The sequence below is a fragment of the Rana temporaria genome, chromosome 1 (assembly GCF_905171775.1).
Source record: "Rana temporaria chromosome 1, aRanTem1.1, whole genome shotgun sequence".
Taxonomy (NCBI): domain Eukaryota; kingdom Metazoa; phylum Chordata; class Amphibia; order Anura; family Ranidae; genus Rana; species Rana temporaria.
The window spans coordinates 638,872,440-638,899,346 of NC_053489.1; the positions used below are offsets into that span (position 1 = coordinate 638,872,440).

At 44.7% G+C, this 26,907-nt stretch overlaps 1 protein-coding gene across 1 annotated transcript in view; it reads left to right on the forward strand.

The window, feature by feature from the left end:
- CC2D2A (coiled-coil and C2 domain containing 2A) overlaps positions 1-26,907 on the forward strand; it is a 196,974-nt gene that overhangs the window by 20,643 nt on the left and 149,424 nt on the right. The window contains exons 4-9 of the mRNA XM_040335450.1: positions 115-206; positions 2,171-2,272; positions 10,663-10,734; positions 15,425-15,607; positions 19,360-19,513; positions 23,378-23,514. Coding sequence (XP_040191384.1) covers positions 115-206; positions 2,171-2,272; positions 10,663-10,734; positions 15,425-15,607; positions 19,360-19,513; positions 23,378-23,514 — 740 coding nt within the window. The remainder of the gene's footprint in view (positions 1-114; positions 207-2,170; positions 2,273-10,662; positions 10,735-15,424; positions 15,608-19,359; positions 19,514-23,377; positions 23,515-26,907) is intronic.

Here is a 26,907-nt window from a genome sequence, read left to right on the forward strand (position 1 = left end):
GATAAAATATTACTGTAATACTAATATAATTCCATGTTCTAATTCACTTGTGTTTTAAATTACTATAAATAACAGACTCAACTATGTTGTCTGTGTTTTCTGCAAATGTTTTAGGTTTGCCCCCGCTAAATCCTTCTATGACGAAGTCCATTTCTGTGGAGTCTTCTATGAGGGAGCGAATGAGAGAAAAACTGAAAGCTGGAAGGGTTAGTACAAATCCACGTCTCTTTCTTTCTCTTATGTCTTAAAGCGGAGTTCCACCCTGAATTTTTTGCATTATCAGACTCCAAACATTATGAGGAAATTTTTTTTTTTTACTTACCAGAATCGCCTGTTGCTATGTAGTCCTCCTAATCTGCCACTTCCTGGTCCGTGGTGCTCCTAGGTCACTTCCTCCCTTGCCTGTGCTCCTGGGAAATGATGACACATCATTTCCCAGGAGTCTGTGGGCAGTACTGTGATAACGCGATTTTTCTTTTTTTATTTCCTGACATGAAATTATGCGATTTAGGGTGGATCACGGTGCAGAGATGTGTTTTGTTGCCATAACAACATAACGACCTTCCTCCGTCGCCGCCCGTTGTTATGGCAACTTTACAAACAATCTGCGCTACGGCCGCAGGTGAATTGCGCATTCACGAGATCAAGAGTTACCCAACATTAAATTAAAAAACAAACAAAAAAAACAGGAAAAAAGGGTTTTAATGATTTGAAAAATGGAAATATAAAAAAAAAAAAATATGAAAAGCCAAGGGGAGAAATGGAAAAGGGGTTGATTAGGCTAAACGTAGGGTTGCTTTAACTGACGGCCATGGCCGCCTTTACTGCAGGGCAAACGGGGCAGCTGCCCAGGGCCCTGTCAGAGCTGCCCGTAAGCCTGCGTGCTGCCCGCAAAACGGCGCTGAAATCCCCAAACAGACAGACATTTGTCTGTCCCTGTCATCAGCGGCAAGCCGCGCGCAGCCAGTGCCAGGTCTTGATATATATATTTTTTTTTTAGAACGAGGCGCCGCAGCGGCCCGGGCCGCTTCGGGGGCCTTGAGTTCCACTGATGCTCTGGTCCCACCCCTTGCTATGCGTGCAGCGTGCTGTGTTCAGTGACCAGTCAGTCACCAGTGTACCTCATCAGAGGAGTGAGAGATCAGAGTGAGACCGTGGAGTGCAGCTGCCTGGTGGTTCCTGCTAAACGTAGGGTTGCTTTAACTGACGGCCAGGGCCATCTTTACCGTAGGTCTGGTCAGTGTTTTAAAAAGTTCAGCCTGCACCCACCTCCCTCTGCACCCACCTTCCTCTGCACCCACCTTCCTCTGCACCCACCTCCCTCTGCACCCACCTTCCTCTGCACCCATCTCCCTCTGCATTATGCACCCACCTTCCTCTGCACCCACCTCCCTCTGCACCCACCTTCCTCTGCACCCATCTCCCTCTGCATTCTGCACCCACCTCACCCCTCAATACTAGTGCAGTTTGGCCACACCTTCAATTTGCACTGAGAGGTTATGATGTGTAGTAACCTCTTACAACTAATCGGTGAGTAATATTGATTTGCAGTAACCTCCTAGAATCCAAGTAGTGATCAGTAATAATCTGCAGTAAACTCATTTTGAGTCTAGCTGGGGGGGGGGGGGGGGGGCCCAATAAAATCTTTGACCAGGGCCCAATGAATGTTAAAGACGGCCCTGCTGACGGCATAAGCAGATCCAAGCTCATCTCTTTGCAGAAGAATGAAAAGTAGTAACTGTAGATCTCACTTTGTATCTCTCTGTTTTGCCTCTGAACAGTGTTTATAAACACGGTGTCTGCACAATAACTCTGGGCTGTCATTGTGACAGCCTGGACTTGCAGACAAATGTGAGGGGAATGGGGAAACAGTTACAAAAAGTCTGGATGTTCTGATCATACAATTATCACATTTAGTCTACCTGTTCACTTTCATTACACATTTAAAAAAAATATATAATATATAAGAACCGCAGTTCCCTTTTACCCTTTTCTGTCTGCCACAAATAATGCTTATACATCATGGAGAGTATAGTTCAAACTGCTTTAAAATATATTTTTATTTTCTGACTCTCTAAATGCATGTACCAATGTTTCATCGCACTCACTTACCTTCTGCAGAAGTTGATGTGTTCTTGGCTCGCTTCATAATGTTTGTTTTTCACCATAGTCCAAAGCTGAAAGTATCCTCCAGCAGGAGTCCCCGGGTGTTTCACCAAGAACCTTCACCAGATCTAAACCAGCAGATACTGTTACAAAATTCGATGAAGAGGTAGGTACCTACAGACCAGCTATAGTTTCCATTGTCTTCACTGTCGTACCATGGGGAGGTTTATAAATAGAGGTCCGTGCACTGCTGTGCCTTACACTTGTCTTGTTTCAAAGTTCTCCAGACTGACAATGCTGCTGTCCAAAGGTTTCTGCTTTACTACTTCATACAGAATGCAGACACTCTAAAGCAGGGGTCTCCAAACCCCGGCCCGCGGGCCACATCCGGCCCGCTTGTGTGGTTTATCCGGCCCACCCGCCCGCCCATGCTGCCCCTCCGTGCTTTTAGATTGGCTGCTGGGACTGCCGATGTCCCGGCAACCAGTGACGCCACTCCCCTCTTCCCGTCCGCTGTTTGAAATAACGATCCTTCCGCGGCGTCCCCATCAGCGATGAGGGGGACACCGTAGATGGGGACACCGTAGATGGGGACACCGATGAGGGGGACACTGTTTTCAGTCATATCCTGCTGATTACAAAAACGATTAATGTAAAATATATACATTTAATTCATAACTGATTTTTTTTTTTTTTCGGCCCCCGAATACTTGTAAAATCTACAATGTGTCCTTCGTGTTGAAAAGTTTGGAGACCCCCTGCTCTAAAGCCTCGTACACACGATCGGATTTTCCTACGAGAATTGTGTGATGACAGGCTGTTGGTGGAAAATCCGACCGTTTGTATGCTCCATCGGACAATTGTTGTCACATTTTCCACGGATAAATGTTGGATAGCATGCTTTAAAATTTTACGTGGACAATTGTCTGTTGTCAGAAGTTCGTCAGACAAAAGTCCAAAGTACAAACACGCATGCTCGGAATCAATGCTCACCAAACACGACATTAGCAGAAGGTGCCCAAAGGGTGGCGCTAAAGAGCTGAAAAACCACATTGTTTTGTGTTTGTTGGCAGACAATTGTGTGTCGTTTGTATGCAAGACAAATTCCTGGCCAACACCTTTCGGACAAAAGTCCTACGCTTTGTCCATGGAAAGTCCGATCGTGTGTATGAGGCTCAAGACAGGATCATAAGGTGAAATAAAGGGGGGTGAGTGAGTGAGTGAGTAATTTGTATAAATGCAAACTTAATCGCCTCAAGGCGCTTGACATCCAGTCGTACCGGTCCTTCAGAAGAGGTGGGTCTTTAGTTTTTTCCTAAATGCCCGATGGTTTTCCTCCAAGCGGATGGTGGTGGGTAGAGTATTCCAGAGCCGTGGTCCTTGGACCGAAAATCTGCGTTCTCCCTTCGATTTGTAGCGGGATTTAGGAATTTGGAGAAGGTTTTGGTTGGTTGACCGGCGCACGCGCTTGGTGACGTAGGGTTTTATTTTCTCGCTTAAGTATTGGGGAGCGTTCCCCTGTATACATTTGTGGGTGAGGCAGAGTGTCTTGAATGTCACCCGGTCCTGTATGGGCAGCCAGTGGAGGGACCTCTAGACCGGGGAGACTGATTCCCACGGCTTTTTACCTGTTACCAGTCTGGCTGCCGTGTTCTGGGCGACTTGTAGACGTGAAATCTGGTATTTTGGTAGTCCTAAATAGAGGGAATTTGCGTAGTCGAGTCGTGAGTTGATGATAGTTCCAACCACTACTGCTTTGTTCTCTTCCGGGATGAAGGGGATGAGTCTACGTAGCATGCAGAGCAGAGGATGAGAACCGCTGACGACTGATCCTATTTGTGCATCCATCGTCATGTCTGAGTCAAAGATGACTCCCAGACTTTTGGCTTTATTGCTTGGTGCGATGGTTTGCCCGAGGATGGTGGGTGGTGTCCCTGTGGTCCTAGAAATGGATTTCCTATTTGCATGAAGGGTGAGTAATTCTGTTTTGGATCCGTTGAGTTTGAGGGAGCTTTCAGTCATCCAATTGTCGATCAGTGTGAGGCACTTTCCAAGTTCATGAAATTGGTCTTTTTTGTTGGTGGGAAAGCCTAAGAAAAAAAAACCCTGAATGAATGAGTAACTGGTATAGTGCTACAAACGTGAACAAAATCACCTCAAGGCGCTTTTGTAGACAATGTCCGCCTGTATCTTCAGAAGAGGTGGGTCTTAAGCTTCTTCCTGAAGGCCAGATGGTTTTCTTCCAAGCGGAAGTCCACGGGTAGAACGTTCCATAGCCGGGGTCCTTGGACTGCGAATCTTCTTCACCTTTTGATCTGTAGAGGGTCTTGGGGATGTGGAGGAGGTTCTGGTTATTTGCTTGGAATGGGCGACTTTGGGTGTAGGGTTTTTATTTTGTCGCAGAGGTATTGCGGGGCGTTTCCTTGTGTACGTTTGTGAGTGAGGTAAAGGGTCTTAAATGTAACCCGATCCTTCACGGCTAGCCAATGGAGGGTCCTCAGGGACGAGGTGATTAATTCCCAGGTTTTTTTTTTCCAGTTACCAGTCTGGCTTCTGTGTTCTGGACAACTTGTAGACATGAAATTTGGTAGTTGGGAAGTTCTAGGTAGAGGGAGTTTGCGTAGTCGAGAATTGATGATTGTTCCAACCACTGCTGCTGTATCCTCTTCCGGAATTAAAGCGGGGGTTCACCCTAAAAAAAAAAAATGTTTTTGTCTACGATGCCATGCAGCATACTAGCGTCAGCTACAGTATGCATTTTTTTTTCCGCTGTACTCACAGTTTAATCCGTTTCAGACTCCCTCGGGGAATAGGTCCCTATCAAGAGGGGAACATGATTGACGGCCGGCTATGGCGCGTCGCGCTTCCCGAAAATAGCCGAAATAAGACTTGGCTCTTCATGGCGCCTGCGCAGTCAGCTCCTAGTCTGTGCGCAGGCGCCGTGAAGAGCCGAGACCTACTCCGGCTATTTTCGGGAAGCGTGACGCGCCATAGCCGGCCGTCAATCATGTTCCCCTCTTGATAGGAACCTATTCCCCGCGGGTGTCTAAAACTAAACTATTGGATTACACTGTGAGTACAGCGCAAAAAAATAAAATAAAGGCATACTGTAGCTGACGCTAGTATGCTGCATGGCATGGTAGAAAGTATTTTTTTAGGGTGAACCTCCGCTTTAAGTGGATGAGTCTACACAGCAGACGAAGAAGGTGGTGAGATCTGCTGACTACTGATCCTATTTGTGCATCCATTGTCATCTCTGAGTCAAAGGTGACTCGGAGGCTGGCCTTTATGGAAGAGTGGCAAGAAGAAAGCCATTGTTGAAAGAAAGCCATAAGAAGTCCCTTTTGCAGTTTGTGAGAAGCCATGTGGGGGACACAGCAAACGTGGAAGGTGCTCTGGTCAGGTGAGACCAAAATGTAACTTTTTGGCCTAAAAACAAAACGCTATGTGTGGCGGAAAACTAACACTGCACATCACCCTGAAAACACCACCCCCACCGTGAAACATGGTGGTGGCAGCATCATGTTGTGGAGATGCTTTTCTTCAGCAGGGACAGGGAAGCTGGTCAGAGTTGATGAGAAGATTGATGGAGCCAAATACAGGGAAATCTTAGAAGAAAACCTGTTAGAGTCTGCAAAAGACTTGAGACTGGGGAGGAGGTTCACCTTTTCAGCAAGACAATGACCATAAACATACAGCCAGAGCTACAATCAAAGCATATTCATGTGTTAGAATGGCCCAGTCAAAGTCCAGACCTAAATCCAATTGGGAATCTGTGGCAAGACTTGAAAATTGCTGTTCACAGACACTTTCCATCCAATCTAACAGAGCTTGAGCTTTTTTGCACAAAATAAATAAAAAATGGGCGAAACTATCAGGCCCGGATTCACAAAGGAGATACGACGGCGTATCTCCAGATACATCGTCGTATCTCTGAGTCTGGGCGGTCGTATCTATGCGCCTGATTCATAGAATCAGTTTCGCATAGATTTCTATTAGATCCGACTGGTGTAAGTCTGTTACGCCGTCGGACCTTAACTGCATATTTACGCTGGCCGCTAGGGGCGTGTACGCTGATTTAAGCTTAGAAATATGTAAATCAGCTAGATACGCGAATTCACGAACGTACGCCCGGCCGACGCAGTACAAATACGCCGTTTACGTTAGGCTTTTCCCGGCGTAAAGTTACCCCTACTATATGAGGCGTATATGCGGCGTACCAATGTTAAGTATGGCCGTCGTTCCTGCGACGAAATTTGAAAATTTTACGTCGTTTGCGTAAGTCGTCCGTGAATGGGGCTGGACGTAATTTCCGTTCACGTCGAAACCAATACGTCCTTGCGGCGTATTTGGAGCAATGCACACTGGGATATGTCCACGGACGGCGCATGCGCCGTTCGTGAAAAACGTCAATCACGTCGGGTCACATAACATTAACATAAAACACGCCCCCCTGTCCCACATTTAAATTAGGCGGGCTTACGCCGGCCTATTTACGATACGCCGCCGCAACTTACGGAGCAAGTGCTTTGAGAATACTGCACTTGCCCCGCGCAAAGATACGCTGCTGTACGTGAATCCGACTCTCTAGATGTGCAAATCTGGTAGTGACATCCCCAGCGAAAGGTGGTTCTGCAAAGTACTGACTCAGAGGGCTGAATTATACAAATGCACATCACACTTTTCACATATTTATTTGTAAAAAAAAAAAATTAAAAAACATTTATCATTTTCCTTCCACTTCACAATTATGTGCCACTTTGTGTTGGTCTATCACATAAAACATATACAATATAGATGCGCTAATATTAACTTAAAAGGTGATAAAACGTACAAAGAAAACTAATCAGGGAGAACACTCCATAAACTGTGAATTACTAATATGTCCTTAATTAGTGCACAGTGATTAGCAGGATTCCATGCAGGGAAAAATCACTCTCTTCAATCTGAATGCTAATCCAGCCCTCCACCGCTGTGATCAGATGATACAGGCACTCACAGACAGGGATTGCATGAAAGAAAAGAGAAAAACCTCATTGCGCAATATTCGATGACAGATCAAAAATGTAATCAGAGCATTGACATATGCACTCACGAATCCCCGCTTTCAGTAAAGCATGAAAAAGCCACTCAGTATGCTGTTTCCTCAGCTCGATCCGATGCACTCGGATTCTATCGCAGGCTCCTCCCTACGCATTACGTCACAGGCACGCGACTTACTCATGGGTTATCACATAAAACCCCAATAAAATAAATGTATGTTTTTGGTTGTAACATGACACAATGTGGAACATTTCAAGGGGTATGAATACACTTGATTAGCTCCTTGTGCTGCTTCTCTCTCCCTCTTTCAGAGTTCTGCGGGAGCAGTACGGGGACTACAAGAGGCTGATCAAGTCAAATTAGGAAATATTTATGTTTACAGAGTTGCATTTGTTTATGTCCTTTCTATCTGCCTGGTTTCAGCTTTAAGGCCCCTTTTACACGACAAGCCCCCTTGGATCTGCCTTTCTGTTTTTTAGGCAGATCCAATCGGGCCATCCATCGACTCCTAAGAGCAGGTGGATGTCAGTGCAGATGTGTCCGCTGATACCCGCCTGCCATCCGATCCGCTAAAATTAGGCGATATGTTCAGCCATTCGTCTGGCGGATCGAATGAGAACTGACAAACGAACTGTCTGTTTTCGTCCGATCTCCCCATAGGAATCAGCGGGGCTCTGACAGGCTGATACGCCGGCGTACTTTCAAATTTCCTGCGTCGTATCTTTGTTTTGAATCCTCAAAACAAGATACAACGGCATCTGGGTTAGATCTGACAGGCGTACGTCTTCGTACGCCTTCGGATCTTAGATGCAATTCTTCGGCGTCCGCTGGGTGGCGTTCCCGTCGTTTTCCGCGTCGTGTATGCAAATTAGCTATTTCCGACGATCCACGAACGTACGAGCGGCCGTCGCATTCTTTTACGTCGTCTCTAGTCGGCTTTTTTCGGCGTATAGTTAAAGCTGCTATCTGGTGGCGTACTCAATGTTAAGTATGGCCGTCGTTCCCGCGTATAATTTTAAAAAATGTATTTCGTTTGCGTAAGTCGTCCGAGAATCGGGCTGGACGTAATTTACGTCCACGTCAAAACAATGACGTCCTTGCGACGTCATTTAGCGCAATGCGCGGCGGGAAATTTAGGGACGGCGCATGCGGTTCGTTTGGCACGGGGACGCGCTTCATTTAAATGAAACACGCCCCCTACTTGCCGCATTTGAATTGCGCGCCATTACGCCGCGAGAGATAGACTACGCCGCCGTAACTTACGGCGCAAATTCTTTGTGGATTCGAAGCTGGGAATAGTAAGTTACAGCGGCGTAGCGTATCTCACATAAGCTGCGCCCATGCAATTGTTTGTGAATCTGCCCCACTATGTTTAATTTTTTTTTTCAGTTGATGTGCGATTTGATCAAATCCAGAAACACCTTGCCTTCTGATGATTTAGTCATGGTCGATCAACTAAGATTGATGGAATCTGATCAAAACTGAGTTGATCAAGCAGGACAGAAAATTATTGATCGTTTTGCATCAGTCTGCAGCACTGAGATGCTTTGTTCATGAAAACAATCCTAATTTGATCAATTGGGTTATGAGATTACATGGCGGAAACAGAAATGTAATCACTAACATACAAGCATATCTTGGCTGTCGATCGAAACCCACTTCTCTGTGTGTGGCGTATTAATTAAATGCGTTTTTGGTTATTGATTTTTTTTTTTCCTTTCTGGAGAAATTGATCGGAAAATAAATCATTTGATTATTGAATTGCATAAGGTTACAATGAAGGTTACATATAAAAGATAAGCTTGTTGGTATAATGTTTAAATGCTCTTGTGTGTGTGCTTGCCCTAGAACGTGTACAGCAGGGGTGCCCAACCAGTGGCCCGGGGGGGGGGGGGGGGGGGCCACATGTGGCCCGCGGAGCCCTCTGATATGGCCCGCGGAGCCCTCTGATATGGCCCGCGGAGCCCTCTGATGTGGCCCGCGGAGCCCTCTGATGTGGCCAACGACCTCCTGCTCTGGGATTGAATAGAATACGGTTATTAAAGATCAGTTTATTACTAAAACTACAGTGTATGTATAAGCATATCTGTTCTGAAATGGTTACTGGGCTGCTACCAAACTGATCCACAGATGCAGAGCAGCGTCTGAGTCATAGACTTCTGTTATTACCTGCAAGATTGGTGAGCTTTCTGAAAGTGCACCAAACCTGCAGAATATAATAGAAGTCTATTGCAAAGTGCAGAAAAGCCACACTGCGTTGCACCCACTGTACGGGTAAACCTCAGCGCATCAGTGTGAAAGCAGCCCGACCCAATTGGACCCTTCATTCACTTCTAAGGAGTGGCAGATGTAAACTGACTTGTGTCCTACCTCCAATCTGATATGCATATGCAGAGCGGACATGGACCTGCCATCCGCCCGCTCCGCTGATTGTGACCCGCGACCGGTTACCAAGTCGCTTAAAGCGGGGGTTCACCCTATTAATAAAATAAAAAAATATTTTTTTCCTCTAACATAAAATGAGGCATAGTAGCGCGAGCTACAGTATGCCTGTCTTTATTTTTTTAGCCCCGTACTCACTGTGCAATCGTAGAGAGAAGATTCCGACTCCCCGCGGGAATGGGCGTTCCTATGGAGAGGGAAGATGATTGACGGCCGGCTCTGGCACGTCACGCTTCTCCGGAAATAGCCGAAATAGGACTTGGCGCTTTACGGCGCCTGCGCATAGTCTGTGCGCAAGCGCCGTGAAGAGCCGAGACCTGTTCCGGCTGTCTTCGGGGAGCGTGACGTGCCAGAGTCGGCCGTCAATCACCTTCCCTCTCCATAGGAACGCCCATTCCCCGCGGGGAGTCGGAATCTTCTCTCTACGATTACACAGTGAGTACGGGGCTAAAAAAATAAAGACAGGCATACTGTAGCTCGCGCTACAATTTTCCCTGATTTTATGCTAAAATGTTGTTATGGAGGGTGAACCACCGCTTTAAGTGGCCCTCACACTTTTTGTACAGTGTGAGCGAAATTGGGTCCAATTCAAAATTATAAATGGGGCCGTGTGCGATTTTACTTGAGGGAGCTGCAGTGAGGTTACACCGATTAGCTGGGGGAGGAAGCCCTATTGAAAGTAATAGGAGGCTGAGCTCATGGAGCGATTACTTGCGAATGATCGGCCCTGGACAACAGACGGCCTGCGCCCAGGGCCGATCATTTCCAGGTAATCCATGCTGGAGCGATTACATGCGAGCGGTCACAAATAGCTGCAGGAGCTGTTAGTCTCCCATTGCCTTCAATGGGGCTTTGTCCAGCAGCTAAGCGCTGGGAACCCCCCCACCAGGGTTCCTACTTGTATTTGCATACAGCCCTGTTGGCAAGTGTGAATGCGGCCTTGGGCTGTAAATTGAGCAGGAGCGAATGTGAAAGATATTCCATAAAGCACCATGTCAGAGCTATAGAAATAAACATTTCAGTATATGCTTATGTACGTTCTGTGCGGTTTTCCCATCTTGTGTTCCATAGCAAGACGTTGAAGCACAGCTGCAGTCCAGAGTAAAGTTCCGTGATGCCGTCAGGACAGTTCAGGAATCTCATGTAAGCCAATCTCTTCCATGTTTGTGTTTTCAAATATGTTCTATCGTAAATAAAGCTTGCTGTTTTCCTGAAAAACTTTTTATCTACCTGTGCAAAGGAATTTTTTCCAAAGTGTAGTAACTATGAAAATGCAAAGAGCAGATAAAAAAAAAAAAAAAAAACATATCTAGTTGTCTTGGTACGGACTGGTCACATAGGGGGAGATTTACTAAACTGGAGCAAACAGTATCTGGAACAACTGTGCATAGTAACCAGCTTTTAGGTTTTATTGTGAAAGCTTAACCAGATGCCCGACCACCCCTTGTACATTTACTGCGGCAGGGCGGTCGCTCTGGGCAGAATCGCGTACCTGTACAACACTCTACACTTCCAGGTTTTGGGCACACATGTGCGCCGCCGGTGATCTGCTTCCACTGTGATTGGACACAGAAGGAACCAATCAGTGCGTCTGGCGGACGCCAATGTAAACAAGGCAGATTGCCGTTCTGTGACAAGGGAAGCCTGTGTTCCTGCTAAAAAGGGACACAGATCTCTGCCTTCCCACAGTACAAGCCCCCCCCCCCCACACACACACACAGTTAAAGCGGAGTTCCGGACACAATTTCACTTTTTAAATATGAATACCCCTGTAATACACAAGCTTAATGTATTCTAGTAAAGTTAGTCTGTAAACTAAGGTCCGTTTTGTTAGGTTTTTACAGCATTTAGACACTTTATAAAATAGAAATTGACTGGGGCCATCTTAAGTGTGGGCATCATGAAGCCAGACTGTATGACTTCCTGGATTTCAGCCTTGCAAATCTCGCACATGCTCAGTGCTGCACAAGCAGTGTCAGATCAGGTTTCAGCACCTGTGCTGTCCAAGTCACATGATTCTTTGAGACTGGGGAGTGCACAGACTCCTGGAAAGTTACACCCACTACATTCCCAGGAGTCTGTGCGGTGTAGGTTAGGAAGCCTAAGCACCTAGGTGCAGGAAGTGGGAATATTAACTATTCTGCCTAGCAACAACACTTTGAAGGCATCTAAAAAAAAAAAAAAAAATTCGTAAAGGACTAATGACATTTTTTTAAAACTACTGATGTAATGTTATATTTATGGGTGGAACTCCACTTTAACAAGCACTCACTAGGAACATGTTTAATCCTTTTATCGCCCCTGATGTTTACCCCTTCCTTGCCGGTGTCTTTAGTACAGTGACAGTGCTTATGTTTTTTGTACTGAGCGCTGTATTAGTGTCACTGGTCCCCAAAAAGTGAGTATAGCAGTCCCGTAATAATTTGCTGATCGCCTCCATTACTAGTAAAAAAAAACATAATATTCCAAAAATGTATCCCATAGTTCGTAGATGCTATAACTTTTGTGCAAACCAGTCGGGGTGGATTTAATTTAAAGGGGTAGTAAAGGTAATTTTTTCCCCCCTAAATAGCTTCCTTTACCTTAGTGCAGTCCTTCTTCACTTACCTCATCCTTCCATTTTGCTTTTAAATGTCCTTTATTTCTTCTGAGAAGTCCTCACTTCCTGTTCTTCTGTCTGTAACTCCACACAGTAATGTGATGCTTTCTCCCTGGTGTGGAGAAAGAGTCTTAAAGGGGGAAGGGGCGAGCAGGAGGGTCAGGACGCTCTCTCTACTTTGCAGATAGAGAAAGGAGCTGTGTGTTATAGGGGGCGTCCTGACACTCCTGCTCGCCCCCTTCCCCCTCAAGAGGCTTTCTCCACACCAGGAAGAAAGACTTAATGTTTTTAAATAGAAAACTATCTTTTTACTCCAAAAGCATTTGATTAAAATAAATCTTGCTAAAAAAAATTACCCACCCTGAAACCAATCAATATACGCTTAATGGGATTTGTTTTTTTACCAGAAATATGTAGCAGAATACATATTGGCCTAAAGTGATGAAGAAATTAGATTTAAAAAATAAAAATATATATTATTGGATATGTTTTTTTTTTGCAGAAAATGTAGTATATATGATTGCACTCTGTACTCTGCAAAAAAACATATCCAATAATCAAGCCTCAAAATTTCAAGTCCTGAGCTACTAGCCAGGCCTTAAGAGTTACTCGCCACCTGTTGCCCCACCCAAACCCTACCTTGCCCCGCCCCTTAAACACGCCCTTGTAAATGATCTCATGAAATAACACTGTTAAATGTTTTATTAAGTTACAAAAATACATAATGCCTCCAATTCCATCCCCCTGCCCCCATTCTATCATTCCTATTCCTCCAATTCCGCCCCCCTCCCCACATTCTATCATACCTATGCCTCCAATTCCTCCCCCCATCTATCATATGGTATGATAGATGGGGGGGGGCAGAATTGGAGGAATAGGTATGATAGAATGTGGGGAGGGGGATGGAATTGGAGGCAAAAGCATGATCGATTGGGGGGAGGGGGCAGAATTTGGGGCATAGGTATGATAGAATGGGGGGAGGGGGGCAGAATTGGGGGCATAGGTATAATGGGTTGAGGGGAAGATTTAAAGTCGAAATCTGCAATTAACCCCCCCCCCCCCAATCCAGCACGTGTTCCTTCAATCCCCCTCCCAGCAAACTCCCAGTGCCTCCGGAACTCACATCACACATCTATCTTAATAAACATACCGTTTTACTGCAGGCATGGTGCACTCCTTGGATGTGTGAGCGCCTGGGAGGTGGAGAGGGGCGGTCTGAGGCGGAAAGGGGCGGCCGCGGGCGGTGTCTGGTATAGTAGTGGCGTGCTGTGACTGTGACACTAGTGTGGGAGGCGGAGAGGGGCAGTTCTAGGTACATTTGGACTGTACTATTGGACTCAGGGGCGTACCTAGTGTATTTGGCACCCGGGGCGGATCCTATATATGGCACCCCCCACTGTGCCCCCTGCATACCTCTGTATCCTTCAATATATTTTTGTTACTACTGTGTACCCCCTCTCCACAACTGCACCTCTGGACCCCTTTACATTACACAGCACCCCATACCTCTGGACCCTGTTACATTACACAGCACCCTGTACCTCTGGACCCCTTTACATTACACAGCACCCCTGGCCCCCTTTACATTACACAGCACCCCTGGACCCCTTTACATTACACAGCACCCCGTACCTCTGAACCCCTTTACATTACACAGCACCCCTGGACCCCTTTACATTACACAGCACCCCTGGACCCCTTTACATTACACAGCACCCCAAACCCCTTTACATTACACAGCACCCTGGACCCCTTTACATTACACAGCACCCCTGGACCCCCTTACATTACACAGCACCCCGAACCCCTTTACATTACACAGCACCCTGCACCTCTTTACATTACACAGTACCCCGCACCTCTGGACCCCTTTACATTACACAGCACCTCTGGATCCCTTTACATTACACAGTACCCCAAACCTTTGAACCCCTTTACATTATACAGCCCTTGTACCTCTGAACCCCTTTACATTACACAGAACCCTGCACCTCTGGGACCCCACAGCTCTGGACGGCTGCATGTTACACAAACACCCCATACAGTACAGACCCCCCCCATACAGTACAGACCCACCCCCTACCAATACAGACCCACCCCCCCACGGTCCCACTATGTACCTCAGTCCTCAGATGATCATAGCACTTGTGGTGTGGACTGGACTGGTGCTCCCCTCCCCCTGTGTCGACATAAAGGAGGAGGGGAAAGCGACCACGAAGAGAAGGGGACCTGATGGGTCAGGTGTTGCACACACTTCGGTGCGGCTCGCATCCCTCCCCCACAAAGCCAAGCCACCACCTCAGGTTCTCTGCGTGTGAGACGCCATGTGTTCAGCCTCACGCGCTCCCGCCAAAAACCCGCCCGCTGTCTCTTCTGTTTAACCCGCCCGCTCAGCCCCGCTGTCTCTGCTTCAGTCGGGGAGGGGGGGTGCCTGCCTCAGTCTAAACCCGCCCGATGCCTCTTAAAGTTTAACTCACCTGCTCACTGTCTCCGCTTCAGTCGCGGAGGAAAGGGGGGTGCCTGCCGCTGCCCAAACCTGCCCGCGATCTCCGCTTCAGTGGGGGGGAGGCGCCGGCCTGACACCCAGCGTGTGGCGCCCCCCACTTAGTACGCCTCTGATTGGACTGTGCTAGCCTCGGAAGGGACGGCGCGGCAGCTTAGTTTAATTACTGGCCGCAATGTGTGTGTCTGAGCGGCACTCGCACTGCACATAAATCTCCTCGCCAATGGCGAGGAGGCGAGCACAAATTTTGAGCCCTGCAATAATAAAAAAAAAAAAAATGTCTTCATCAATTTAGGCCAATATATATTCTGCTACATATTTCTGGTGTGTGTATATATATGTATATGTATATGTATATGTATATGTATGTGTGTGTGTGTGTGTGTATGTATGTGTGTATATATATATATATATATATATATATATATATATATATATATATATATATATATATATATATATATATATATATATATATATATATATATATATATATAATTTTGCACCACCAAAAGAAGGCTCTATTTGTGGGGGAAAAGGGTCACACATTTTAAAAATCTGGAGTGCCTGAATTCCAGTTTTCCTTGTAAGGGGAGCCCATTAATTTAGCTTATGTAATATTATCCTAGAGCTTTCTGTATGGGATAAGTAGTCAAAGAAAATGCTACATTTCGAGTAAAAGCCAAAGTGTTTTGAGGTTATGTAAAGCAAATTGGTTTGGTCTTCTTCAGGTCCCCGATGGAGCTCCCACTGCAGATAAATCGTACAATTTCTTCACGTTTAATTTTGATCCCGATCCAGAAACAGATGAAGGAAAGGAACAGGAGAAAAAGGTGGAGGCCCCAAAGGATGATGCGGGAGAGTCTAGCTCTAGAGTGGAAGAAGAGGAGGCAGAGGAAGGAGAAGAAGGAATGGTATGGCATAACTCTCAAAGTTGTCTAATATAAAAAAAAAAGTCCCAAAGATTTTGAGACGGGGAATGCTGGGCATTTTCAAGGGTTAGACGGGTCAGCTGAAAGTTTTGTTGAGTAAAATGTAAAGGCTGCTTTAACACTGAAAGCACCAGCCGTTTTAGCGGCGCTTTACCGCTGTGTCGGCTGCTAGCGGGGTGCTTTTAACCCCAAAAAAGGGGTTAAAAACTCCTGTATTGCGGCACTTCCAAATCGCTTTTCAGGTGCTTTGGAAGCGCTGCCCAGTAATTGCGATGGGCAGGGGCATTTTGGGAGCGCTGTGTACAGCGCTCCCAAACCGCCCCAAAGATGCTGCTTGCAGGTGTGAAAGCACCCATTGTACGAATAGTAAACGCTTTACAGGCGCTATTTCTAGTGCTAAAACGCCTGAAAAATGTTTCAGTGTGAAAGGGGTAAAAGGGTCTAAACCATGCCCATATATAGTTAAATTACACTATATACCTTCAAGAGTAAACAAAGATGGATTACATTCACTATGTTGCCAAAAGTATTGGCACACTTCCTTTACACACACATAAACTTTAATGGCATCCCAGTCTTGGTCCATAGTGTTCAGTACCAAGAAGTTTTGGACAGTTTCATGCTCCCAACTTTGTGGGAACAGTTTGGGGACGGCCTCTTCCTGTTTCAACATGACTGCACACCAGTGCACAAAGCAAGGTCCATAAAGACATGGATGAGTGTAGATTGTAAGCTCTTCTGAGCAGGGCCCTCTTAATCCTCTTGTATTATAACTGTATTGTCTCCCTTTTATATTGTAAAGCGTAAACTGTTGGCGCTATATTATCCTGTATAATAATAATAAAAAAACGATGGTCAAATGGAAGCCGCAAGCACTCTGCCAGCCGCTTAGATCTCACCACCTCGCTTAGCTGAGAGTCTACCGACTCTTCAATTGCAGCACTTCAGCCTACGTCACTTACTGCTCATGCCCAACAGCATCCCAACATGTTTCATCTTTACCAACTTTTTATTTTTTATTTTTTTTAAGCGATCTCTTGAAAATGCGGTTGTACATAATATTATTTTGTACAACATTGTGCTTGTTCTCATACTAGTCTTTGTAAGACTGTCTTGCTACACTGAAACACTTTGATGATTTTATTGTTGCAAAAGATCTGAACAAACTAATGGGGTGGGCAACTAAATGGTAAATGAGGTTCAATGTAGAAAAATGTAAAATTATGCATTTGGGTGGCAAAAATATGAATACAATTTATACACTGGGGGGAGAACCTCTGGGGGGAATCTAGGATGGAAAAGGACCTGGGGGTCTTAGTAGATGATAGGCTCAGCAATGGCATGCAATGCCAAGCTACTGCTAACAAAGAAAACAGAATATTGACATGCATTAAAAAGGGGATTAACTCTAGAGATAAAATGATAATTCTTCCTCTCTAAAAGACTCTGGTCCAGCCACACCTGGATTATGCTGTCCAGTTCTGGGCACCAGTCCTCAAGAAGGATGTACTGGAAATGGAGCGAGTACAAAGAAGGGCAACAAAACTAATAAAGGGTCTGGAGGATATTGGTTATGAGGAAAGGTTGCGAGTACTGAATGTATACTCTCTGGAGAAGAGGCGCTTGAGAGGGGATATGATTTCAATTTACAAATACCGTACTGGTTACCCCACAATGGGGATACAGCTTTTTCGCAATCACTGGCCTAGGGTGTGCAGGAGGTTGTGAAAATAGTTTTCTTTACTGTTTTAAATATTTTTTATTCTGTAATACGACTTTGCAAAAAAAGATTCATCAGCCTCTAGATCTGTAGCGGCCACATGCTGGGCCAAGCACTTCAGAACTCCTTCGCTTTAAAATAAAATTCATCTTTAAGGATCATTAAAGTCGGCTTTAAGCTTGCCAGTCTGTCAGTAATTCCAGGATTGTCACCTTTAATTACATCTGAAATAAAACAGTTGGGTTAACTACATAATGGCAGATTGCCAGCTTAATCCAGCATGATTACAGCGCTCTTTGATTATGTACAATCAATTGCACCACTTTTCTACTCTGTAGTACTGTCTACCAATAGGTTTGTTACTGTGGAGCCAATCTTATCAAATACAACCAGTATAACCTTTTACTTTTTGCAATTTTGTTGTCGGGAAAAACTGAGAACCAACCAACTCAAACATTTGTTGTCGGAAATTACGACAGCAAATGTTTGATGGAGCTTACACACGGTCGGATTTTCCGACAACAAGCTCACATTCCGACCGTGTGTAAGCGGCTATAGAGTGGATGGCATAGCCGATTACTGAAGCCAATTATTATTATTATTATTATTATACAGGATTTATATAGCGCCAACAGTTTGCGCAGCACTTTACATTAGGGAAGACCGTACAATCACAATACAAATCAATACAGGAGGGTTTAGAGGGCCCTGCTCATTAGAGCTTACAATCTAGTATGAAATGATTCCTCAATATAGCTGATCAGACTACTTTTATCTAATTTCTGTCGTTTGTTTTAGTTACATTGGTCAGGTTTTTCTTGTCTTTGACACCAGGACAAGAAACGAGGGTGACGGGAGTCGCCGGGACAGAAGAATCCTGCAATAAAAACCTCACAGAGGTCCAATAAGTTTTCAATCACTGTCTGTCCTTGTGATTTTCTGCTTCAGGAACAGGGGGCCAGATCCACAAAGAGCCGACGTAACGTAAAAATTCCCATTTAAGTTACACTGCCTTAAAATTTCTACCTAAGTGCCCGATCCACAAAGCACTTACCTAGAAATTTTCAGCTGTGTAACTTAAATTCCGCCGGCGCAAGGCGTTCCTCTTCAAATGGGGGCGATTCCCATTTAAATTAGGAGCGCTCCCGCGCCGGCCGTACTGCGCATGCTCGTGACATCATTTCCCCGACGTGCATAGCGCGAAATTACGCTACGCCGAGCTTTGTGGATCGCGCCGGGTCAATAAAGTTGCGTCGGGAAAAAAAAAAGATACGGCGAAAAAAAAAAAAATTAAAACTAAAAAAAAAAAACGCGTCGCTGGACAGAAGGGTCTGCTTTTACAAGGTGTAAACAGTTTACACTTTGTAAAAGCAGCCCTAATTTTACGATTGCAAACTAAAACTTACGGAGAAAAAACGAAGCTGAAAAGCTTCGTGGATCTCCGTAAGTGCTAATTTGCATACCCGAGGCGGCATTTCGACGCAAAATGCCCCCAGCGGCGGATGCGGTACTGCATCCTAAGATCAGACAGTGTAAGTCCCTTAAACATGTCGGATCTTCTGTCTATCTCTTGGAAACTGATTCTGTGGATCAGTTCCAAAGATAGAAACAGGGATACGACGGTGTATCAGTAGATACGCCGGCGTATCCCTTTTGAGGATCTGGCCCAGGAAGTGAGGGAAAAGCTCCCCAATGGGGATACAGGCAACAGTAAAAATCCGACAGATCCAAATGTAAAAGCCAGACTTCTGCACGAGAATTCTAAATAATAACATGTAGAGAAAGTTCTGGGGCGTGTGAAGGAGTCAGTGAGCGAAAGTCACAAGACGGTGAGAAGGCCATTTGGTTCTAAAGGCACGTACATACAATTGTTTTCATTGCTACTAATGCACGCAAGGACGGCTGGATGATTTTATTACATTATTAATTATATTGCAGCTGCTATTCCTGTGCTCATCCATGTCATTTAATTAGGAGACGGTGATATTGTACTGAATTAGTGTCATTGTTCCAGGGAGAAGACAAGTCCTTGGTTCCAGAGGATGCTCTGTTTCTCATAGAGCAGACAGCGCGTGACTTCATAGAGATTACTGCAGCTGAATACGAAGGTTATCACAACCGGCTACAGAAAGAAAAAGACCTCCTGTTTATACCGAGCCTGCGACAAGGTAATTGTCACACCTTAGTACATCAGGCTATGTTTGGAATGTCATTGACTCTAAGGAAAAATATATATGCTTAGAGATGAAGGCCACTGTAGCCCACATATTTGGGGATCCAGAATATGATACTGTTCTTGTCCTGCACATAAATGGGTAGATTCACATAGATGGGCCTAACTTTAGGGCGGCCTAGCCTAGCCTTTTTAGGCTACACCGCCGTAAATTAGTTAGGCTATTAGTGATTCTCAAACCACTTACCTGCTAATTTTCGGCGGCGTAGCCTAAAACGAGCGGGCGTAAGGGCGCCTAATTCAAATGACTGGGAAGGGGGCGTGTATTATGGGAATGAGGCTTGACCTCACGTTTTTTGACGTTTTTTTACACTGCGCATGCGCCGGGTGACTACATTTCCCAGGGCGCATTGCGACTAAGTACGCCGTACGGGCCTATTGATTTCGACGTGGACGTAAATGACGTAACTCCCGATTCGCGGATGACTTGCGCAAACGCCGTAAAAAATTCGAACCACGCGGCGGGAACGGCGGCCATACTTAACATTGTTATTCCACTTCATATGTGGAATAACTTTAGGCGGCCTATACCTTACGGAAACGACGTAACTCGACGGCGTAGGCCTGGCGTACGTTCGTGTTCAGTCGTGAATCGGCGTATCCCCTAATTTACATAATCTACGCTGGCTGTAATGGAAGCGCCATCTAGCGGCCATCACAAACATTGCAATCTAAGATAGAACGGCGCAAGCCGTCCTATCTTAGTTATGTTTAAGCGTATCTCTGTTTGAGCATACGCTTAAACATAGGGCAGCGTAGATTCAGAGTTAGGTCGGCTTATCTACAGATAAGCCGGGCCTAACTCTTTGTGAATCTATCTAAAAGCGTTTTGCAGAAGTGACAAACATTAGGCCCCTTTCACAATACTGCGACTTCAAAGTCCCGCGATTTTGCTGCGATTTGTGGCCGCGGTTTTCAGGGAATGCCTGTGTGGCATCAAAATCGGACCAAAGTAGTGCAGGGACTACTTTGAAGTCTGAACGACTTGAAATCGTACTAATAGGAATGGTTGTCATTGGAAATCACAAATCGTGAGACAAGTCGTATAAGTGTGAAAGGGGCCTTAGTCCCCTTTCACACTTATACGTCTTGTCCCACGATTTTGGACTGCAAAATTGCATGACAAGTCATTCTCCATGATTTTCAATGACTTCCATTCATATTGGCACGACTTTAAGTAGTGCCGACTTCAACGTAGTCCCTGCACCACTTTGGTCCAACTTCCATGTGAGTTGATGTCCATAGACCTCAATGTTAAACCCTGAAGTAGCATGCAAATCGTACCTGAATGATATAGACACGATTTCAGTACGACTTTGTAAGCACAAGCAGCTTTTTGACCCTTGTCCCACCCAATCCTTTCAACATAGTAGCCCCTCCCAAGCACATTTTTCTTGCACACATTCACTTCCTGGTTATTCCCTCAGGAACAATGTGCTCCAAACAGCCCAAAAAAAGAGATGTCCTTGTCCTCTGCTTCTCCTCCTCTTCTTCCTCATGCACTGCTGCAGCAGCAATGACAACTGCTGTGGCAATATATTGAGTAGCAAACATTTTCTGTCACAACACACCACAACAACCAGGAAGCAAACAGGAACTGGAAACAACTATGGCAGGAAAAGGAATTACCTCACACCATGTATGTTTTCATTGGTTAATGCCAACGTTATGGCAAAGTAGTACTGATCCAAAATCACGGCGAAATTGCAGTAAAATTGCGGCAAAATCACGGCAAAGTCGCACGATTTTCAAGTCGTACAAGTGTGAAAGGGGCCTTGGTCAGATTTGGCTGATGACAAAGTCTACTTACCGAGCCATCAGGCTCTATGTTGGCTGTCCAGTAGAGCTGCACAATTCTGGCTAAAATGAGAATCGCGATTTTTTTGCTTAGAATAAAAATCGCGATTCGTGCGGTGTAACATCATCTTTCACATTCTACAAAAAAATTGGGCTAACTTTGCTGTTTAGTTTTTTTTTAATTCATTGAAGTGTATTTTTTTTTTAATTGCACTTGAAAAACCTCTGCGCAAATACGGTGTGACATAAAATATTGCAACAGCCACCATTTTATTCTCTAGGGCAGGGGTCTCCAAACTTTCTAAACAAAGGGCCAGTTTACGGTCCTTCAGACTTTAGGGGGGCCAGACTAGGGCCATTGGGAGTAGAAAATGTCCAGGTATCCAGTGGGAGTAAATAATACCATATCTTTGCTGTCAGTGGGAGGACTAGTGCCTCATCACTGGTGTCAATGGAAAGAATTGATGGTGTCAGTTGGAGGAATAGTGCCCCATTGGTGTTAGCAACAAGAATTATGCCCCATTGGAGTTGGATGGAACAGTGCCCCAAGGGCCGCATTAAGGCAAGCAAAGGGCCACATCTGGCCCCGGGGCCGCAGTTTGGAGACCCCTGCTCTAGGGTCTATTCTAAAAAAAATATATATATATCATGTTTGGGTGTTTCAAGAAATTTTTGAGCAGAAAATGATTTTTTACTTGTAAGCAACAAATGTTAGAAAAGGTTTGGTCTTTAAATGGTTAAACGTCCTTCAGCTACACGCCAGAGTTCTTTCCTTTGATAAAAGAACTAAAAGATACTTTGTTTCCACTTAAGAGTCGGTTCACACTGGGGCGACACGACTTCCAGCGCGACTTTCAGAGGCGACTCCGACACGACTTGAACATGAACCACAGGGCGATCTGGGGCGATTTACAACACAACTTGAAGTCCTCTCCAGGACAGGAGACTTTCCAGTGGCCAATCAAACAACAATCAGCTCTGGGAGAGGGAGGGGGGCAGGAGAGGGTTGCCTGAGAAATGTATGTTATCTTCCTGGAAAGTCGCTTCAGTTAAGACAGTGATCAGACTTGGAAGCGACTTCCATTGAAATCAATGGGTACAAATCGCCTACAAGTCGGATTGAAGTAGTACAGGAACCTTTTCTGAAGTCGGATCGCCTTGAGTCATGTGTATTAACACCGCTCCCATTCACTTCCATTGTTTTTCTCTACAGCGCGACTTGGGACGACTTGAGGCGACATGAAGTCGGATCGCAAGTCGCCCCAGTGTGAACCGGCTCTAAGAGTCGGTTCACACAAGGACTACACGACTTCCAGCGCGACTTTCAGAGGCGACTCCGACACAACTTGAGCATGAACCACCAGGCGATCTGGGGCGATTTACAACACGACTTGAAGTCGCCTCCAGGACAGGAGACTTTCCAGTGGGACTTTTTGTCCGAAGGGAGTTGGCCGTGAACTTGTATTGCATACAAACGGCAAAGAATTGTTGGTCACCAAACATGAAACCATGTGTTTTTTCAGCTCTTTAGCGCCACCCTTTGGACAAATTCTGCTAATGTTGTGTTATGGTTAGCGTTGCTTCTGAGCATGCCTATTTGTACTTTGGATTTTTGTCCGAAGGACCTCTGCACACGCAATGAGATGATCTGACAACACACAATTGTTGTCGGAAAATTTTAAAGCTATCCAACATTTGTCGGAAACTCCAACAACAGTTGACCGATGGAGCATACATACGGTCGGATTATCCGACAACAACATCCTGCCATCACACAATTCCAGTCGGGAAATCCGATCGTATGTACAAGGCTTTAGGCTTCTTCTTCAATCAATATTAAGACATTTTGTAGCCAGAAAAAGTGCTAGAATAGAGCCAGATCTGAGAAAAGCTGGTCAAAGTGGGGGCTTCCAGGTCCCGTTCACTCTTTACTTCTTCATTTTGCTGTTATCCGTAACAATTCTTTTTCTCACTCTGTTTTTGTTTTATCATTTAAAACCAGTGCCACTGTCCCAGAAGCTCCCCGACAATATGCAGCCCAGGTATTTAGAAGATGAGGGCCTATATGTTGGTGTGAGGCCAGAAGTCTCCCGGACCAATCAGAACATTCTGGAGAACAGGATACTGCAGCAAGATGAGGTAAGATCATTTAATAAGGATATTTGTTCATAAATTTATGGTTTTACCATTTCAGTTTAACTGGTTTTAACAGACGGGTTACAGATTATGTATCCACCCCTTCTGTTTGTTGTCTCCAGTATCAGAAATTAGTCCTGGTCTCGGCAGACACTGGGGGCAATTCAATAAGGCATTTGTGATACTTAACCACTTCCATACCGGGCACTTACGCACCTTCCTGCCCAAGCCAATTTTCAGCTTTCAGCTGAATGACAATCATTTATCATTTTGTCCCCACTAAAAGAGCTTTCTTTTGGTGGTATTTGATCATCTCTGCGTTTTTTATTTTTTGCGCTATAAACAAAAGAATAGCGACAATTAAAAAAAAAACACAATATTTTTTACTTTTTTATTTAATAAATATCTCAATTTTTTAAAAAAAAACGTTTTTTTCCCTCAGTTTAGACCGATACTTATTCTTCTACATATTTTTGGTAAAAAAAAATCGCAATAATCATATATTGATTGGTTTGCGCAAAAGTTATAGCGTCTACAAAATAGGTGATAGATTTATGGCATTTTTATTTTATTAATTTTTTTACTAGTATTGGCGGCGATTTTGCGATTTTTTTTTTTTTTTTTTTTTTTTTACTGTCACCGTGACATTGCGGCGAACACATCGAACACTTTTGACACGTTTTTGGGACCATTCACATTTATACAGCGATTAATGCTATAAATATGCATTGATTACTGTGTAAATGTGACTGGCAGGGAAGGGGTTAACCACTAGGGGACGTTGAAGGGGTTAATATGTTCCCTAAGATGTGTTATAACTGTAGGGGGAGGGGACTCTCAAGGGGAGGAGACCGATGTGTGTTCCTCTGTACTGGGAACACACATTGGTCTCCTCACCGCTGACAGGAGGTGGATCTGTGTGTTTACACACACAGATCCGCACTCCTGCCGTGATTACCGACAATCGCGGGCACCCGGCGGCAATCGCGGCTGCCGGGCCACGAGCGGCGCACGGGTGCGCCCTAGATCGCCGGGAACGCAGGACGTCATATGACGTCCACCCGGATCAAGGAGGGGTTCCTGCCGCCGTCATTTTACAATGACGCGGTAGGGATGTGGTTAAGAGAAAAAGGGGGTTTGGGACTTTATATGAATCAAGAACCAAAAGGGGTACCTGCCTCCATCCCTGTCATTGATTTATAAGAAGAAAGAGAGCAAGAAGTGGGACTTTATATGAAGCACACAGCAGCAAATAAAGAAGTTAAGTGACTGGGAAGTTATGTTTATTTATACTGTATGATCTCTTACAGGACATTTTGGGCATAAAACTACATTCAACATAAATTGCATAATGATCCACAATCCAATAGACATTCATATATAATACAAACATAAATGGCAACTGATACATTTATATACAAAGCCATGATGCAGTTGGAACCTAAATGACCTTTCTAGATTCCTCTCAAAAATAGAAAGAGGGAGGGGAGAAAAATGGGTTAAGATAACAGAACTACTGTGGTGAATTGTTATAGGGAATGAGTTAGATCATAGGGAATCTTGTTAATCCATGATTAAAATGATAGTAAGAGTTGATGGCTCGATGCATTTCGCGGCCTTATAGCCACTCATCAGGAGCATAAACCATGGAATATATCTAGAAATAGAGAACATACATGTCTAATTGGTCTCAAAAATTATAATTTAGAAAATAAATATAAAAAATAAAATAAAAATTATACATAGAAAAGATTCTAAAAAGTTGTAAAGATAGAGTAGTATGTTCTGGGGTCAATAACCCCCCCCCCCCCCCCGTTGCATCCAACTTGCATCTGCGTCTGCGCATCGAAGTTCGCAAATTCACAGCAGAGCCGTAACCTCTGGCTGCTGTGGTTACTTTGAGGGCGATGACAACCGGCACAGACAAATCTAAGGCGGGTGGGTATGGGCGGATGACCCTGATGTAGGGTAGGAGTGGAAACCCTGAAAAGGGACCTATGTGAGGAAAATTATATATGGGGTGTGTGTGTGTGTGTGTGTGTGTGTGTGTGTGTGTGTGTATATAATATATACAAATGGTGTGTAGAGAATAACAGTGTAGGTGAGGTGCAAAAGTGAGTGGGTGGGGGATGAAGATGGATAAAATAAGTGGAAATGGAGATTTAATAAAAAACAAGGATGGAACAAAAACGCACAAAGGCATTTGTGATACATTTCTGGCGGTGTGTATGTAGTCAGAAGTCAAATGCAAGAAGACCCTGCAACTTTTTCATTTAGTACCAACTCGTATGACAGATTCAAGTGGGCAAATAAGACCTTGTTAATTGAGTGGCACGTGTAATTATCTTTGAGAATATTCAGTGACAAAATGTTTGCGTTCTCCTTGAACTGATGCCTTTTTTGATTGCTTTTGGCGCCACTCAAAGTACAAAAAGCATATTCCTGTGTCCCAGAACATGGGGTTTCAGGCTTGTTCAAATAGCAATCTAGGGGGTTAGTAAATGTAAAGAAGAAAGGATGGCCGCTACTTCCGACCAGCTCTTTATAGAATATTCACCTGTGCTGGTCGGGAGTAGCGGAAATACATAAACTGACACGTTTCAGCAATTTTTAAACTACTGCGAGATTCATTTTGAAAAGTCATTGAAATTCATAAATTATTCTGATTGCAAATGGCGTGATGTGTTACACATTCACGTAGAATACAATGGAAATGCCCTTTGAAATTGTTGCAATCATCACCATTTTACACTATGCAACATAGTAACAACAAAATAGAATTGATCTTGTTTAGCTTCACTTAAATTTGGATTTGGCGCAGACATAAGGCCACTATAGTAAATTGTCATAAATAAGAATTTAATGAATTCGTCACATGTGTTGTACCTGTCTATGAAACTGTTGCAAGTGTAGCATGAAATTGGCACATCACTTTTAACTGCAGCAGTGCCCCCAGAAAAGTGGTGCAAATACTTTATTGAGTTGTGGCCAGTATCTACAATACTTTGTAAATTCCAGGCACCCTTTATATTAGGGGTAGGCAACCTCAGGACAGCACTCCAAATCCCATCATGCCTCTGCCTCTAGAAGTCATGTCTGTGATTGTCAGGGTCTTGCAAGGTCTCATGGGACTTATAGTTTCACCACAGTTGGAGGGTCGAGGTTGCCTATCCCTGGTTTATATGATCTGAACAAGCAAAATAAGTTCCAATCATTTCCACAACAACCCCTGGTCATCGCTGCAATTTTACCAGCCCACTCTTTCACAAGCCCACTAATTTTTGAGAGATAATTTTCTGGAAAGTGTGTGGAATTTACCAAGGTAACTATTATTACTGACTAGAGCAGCGTTTTTAACATGACGGAACCATTGAAATAACTTTCCGGTCTTGAGGA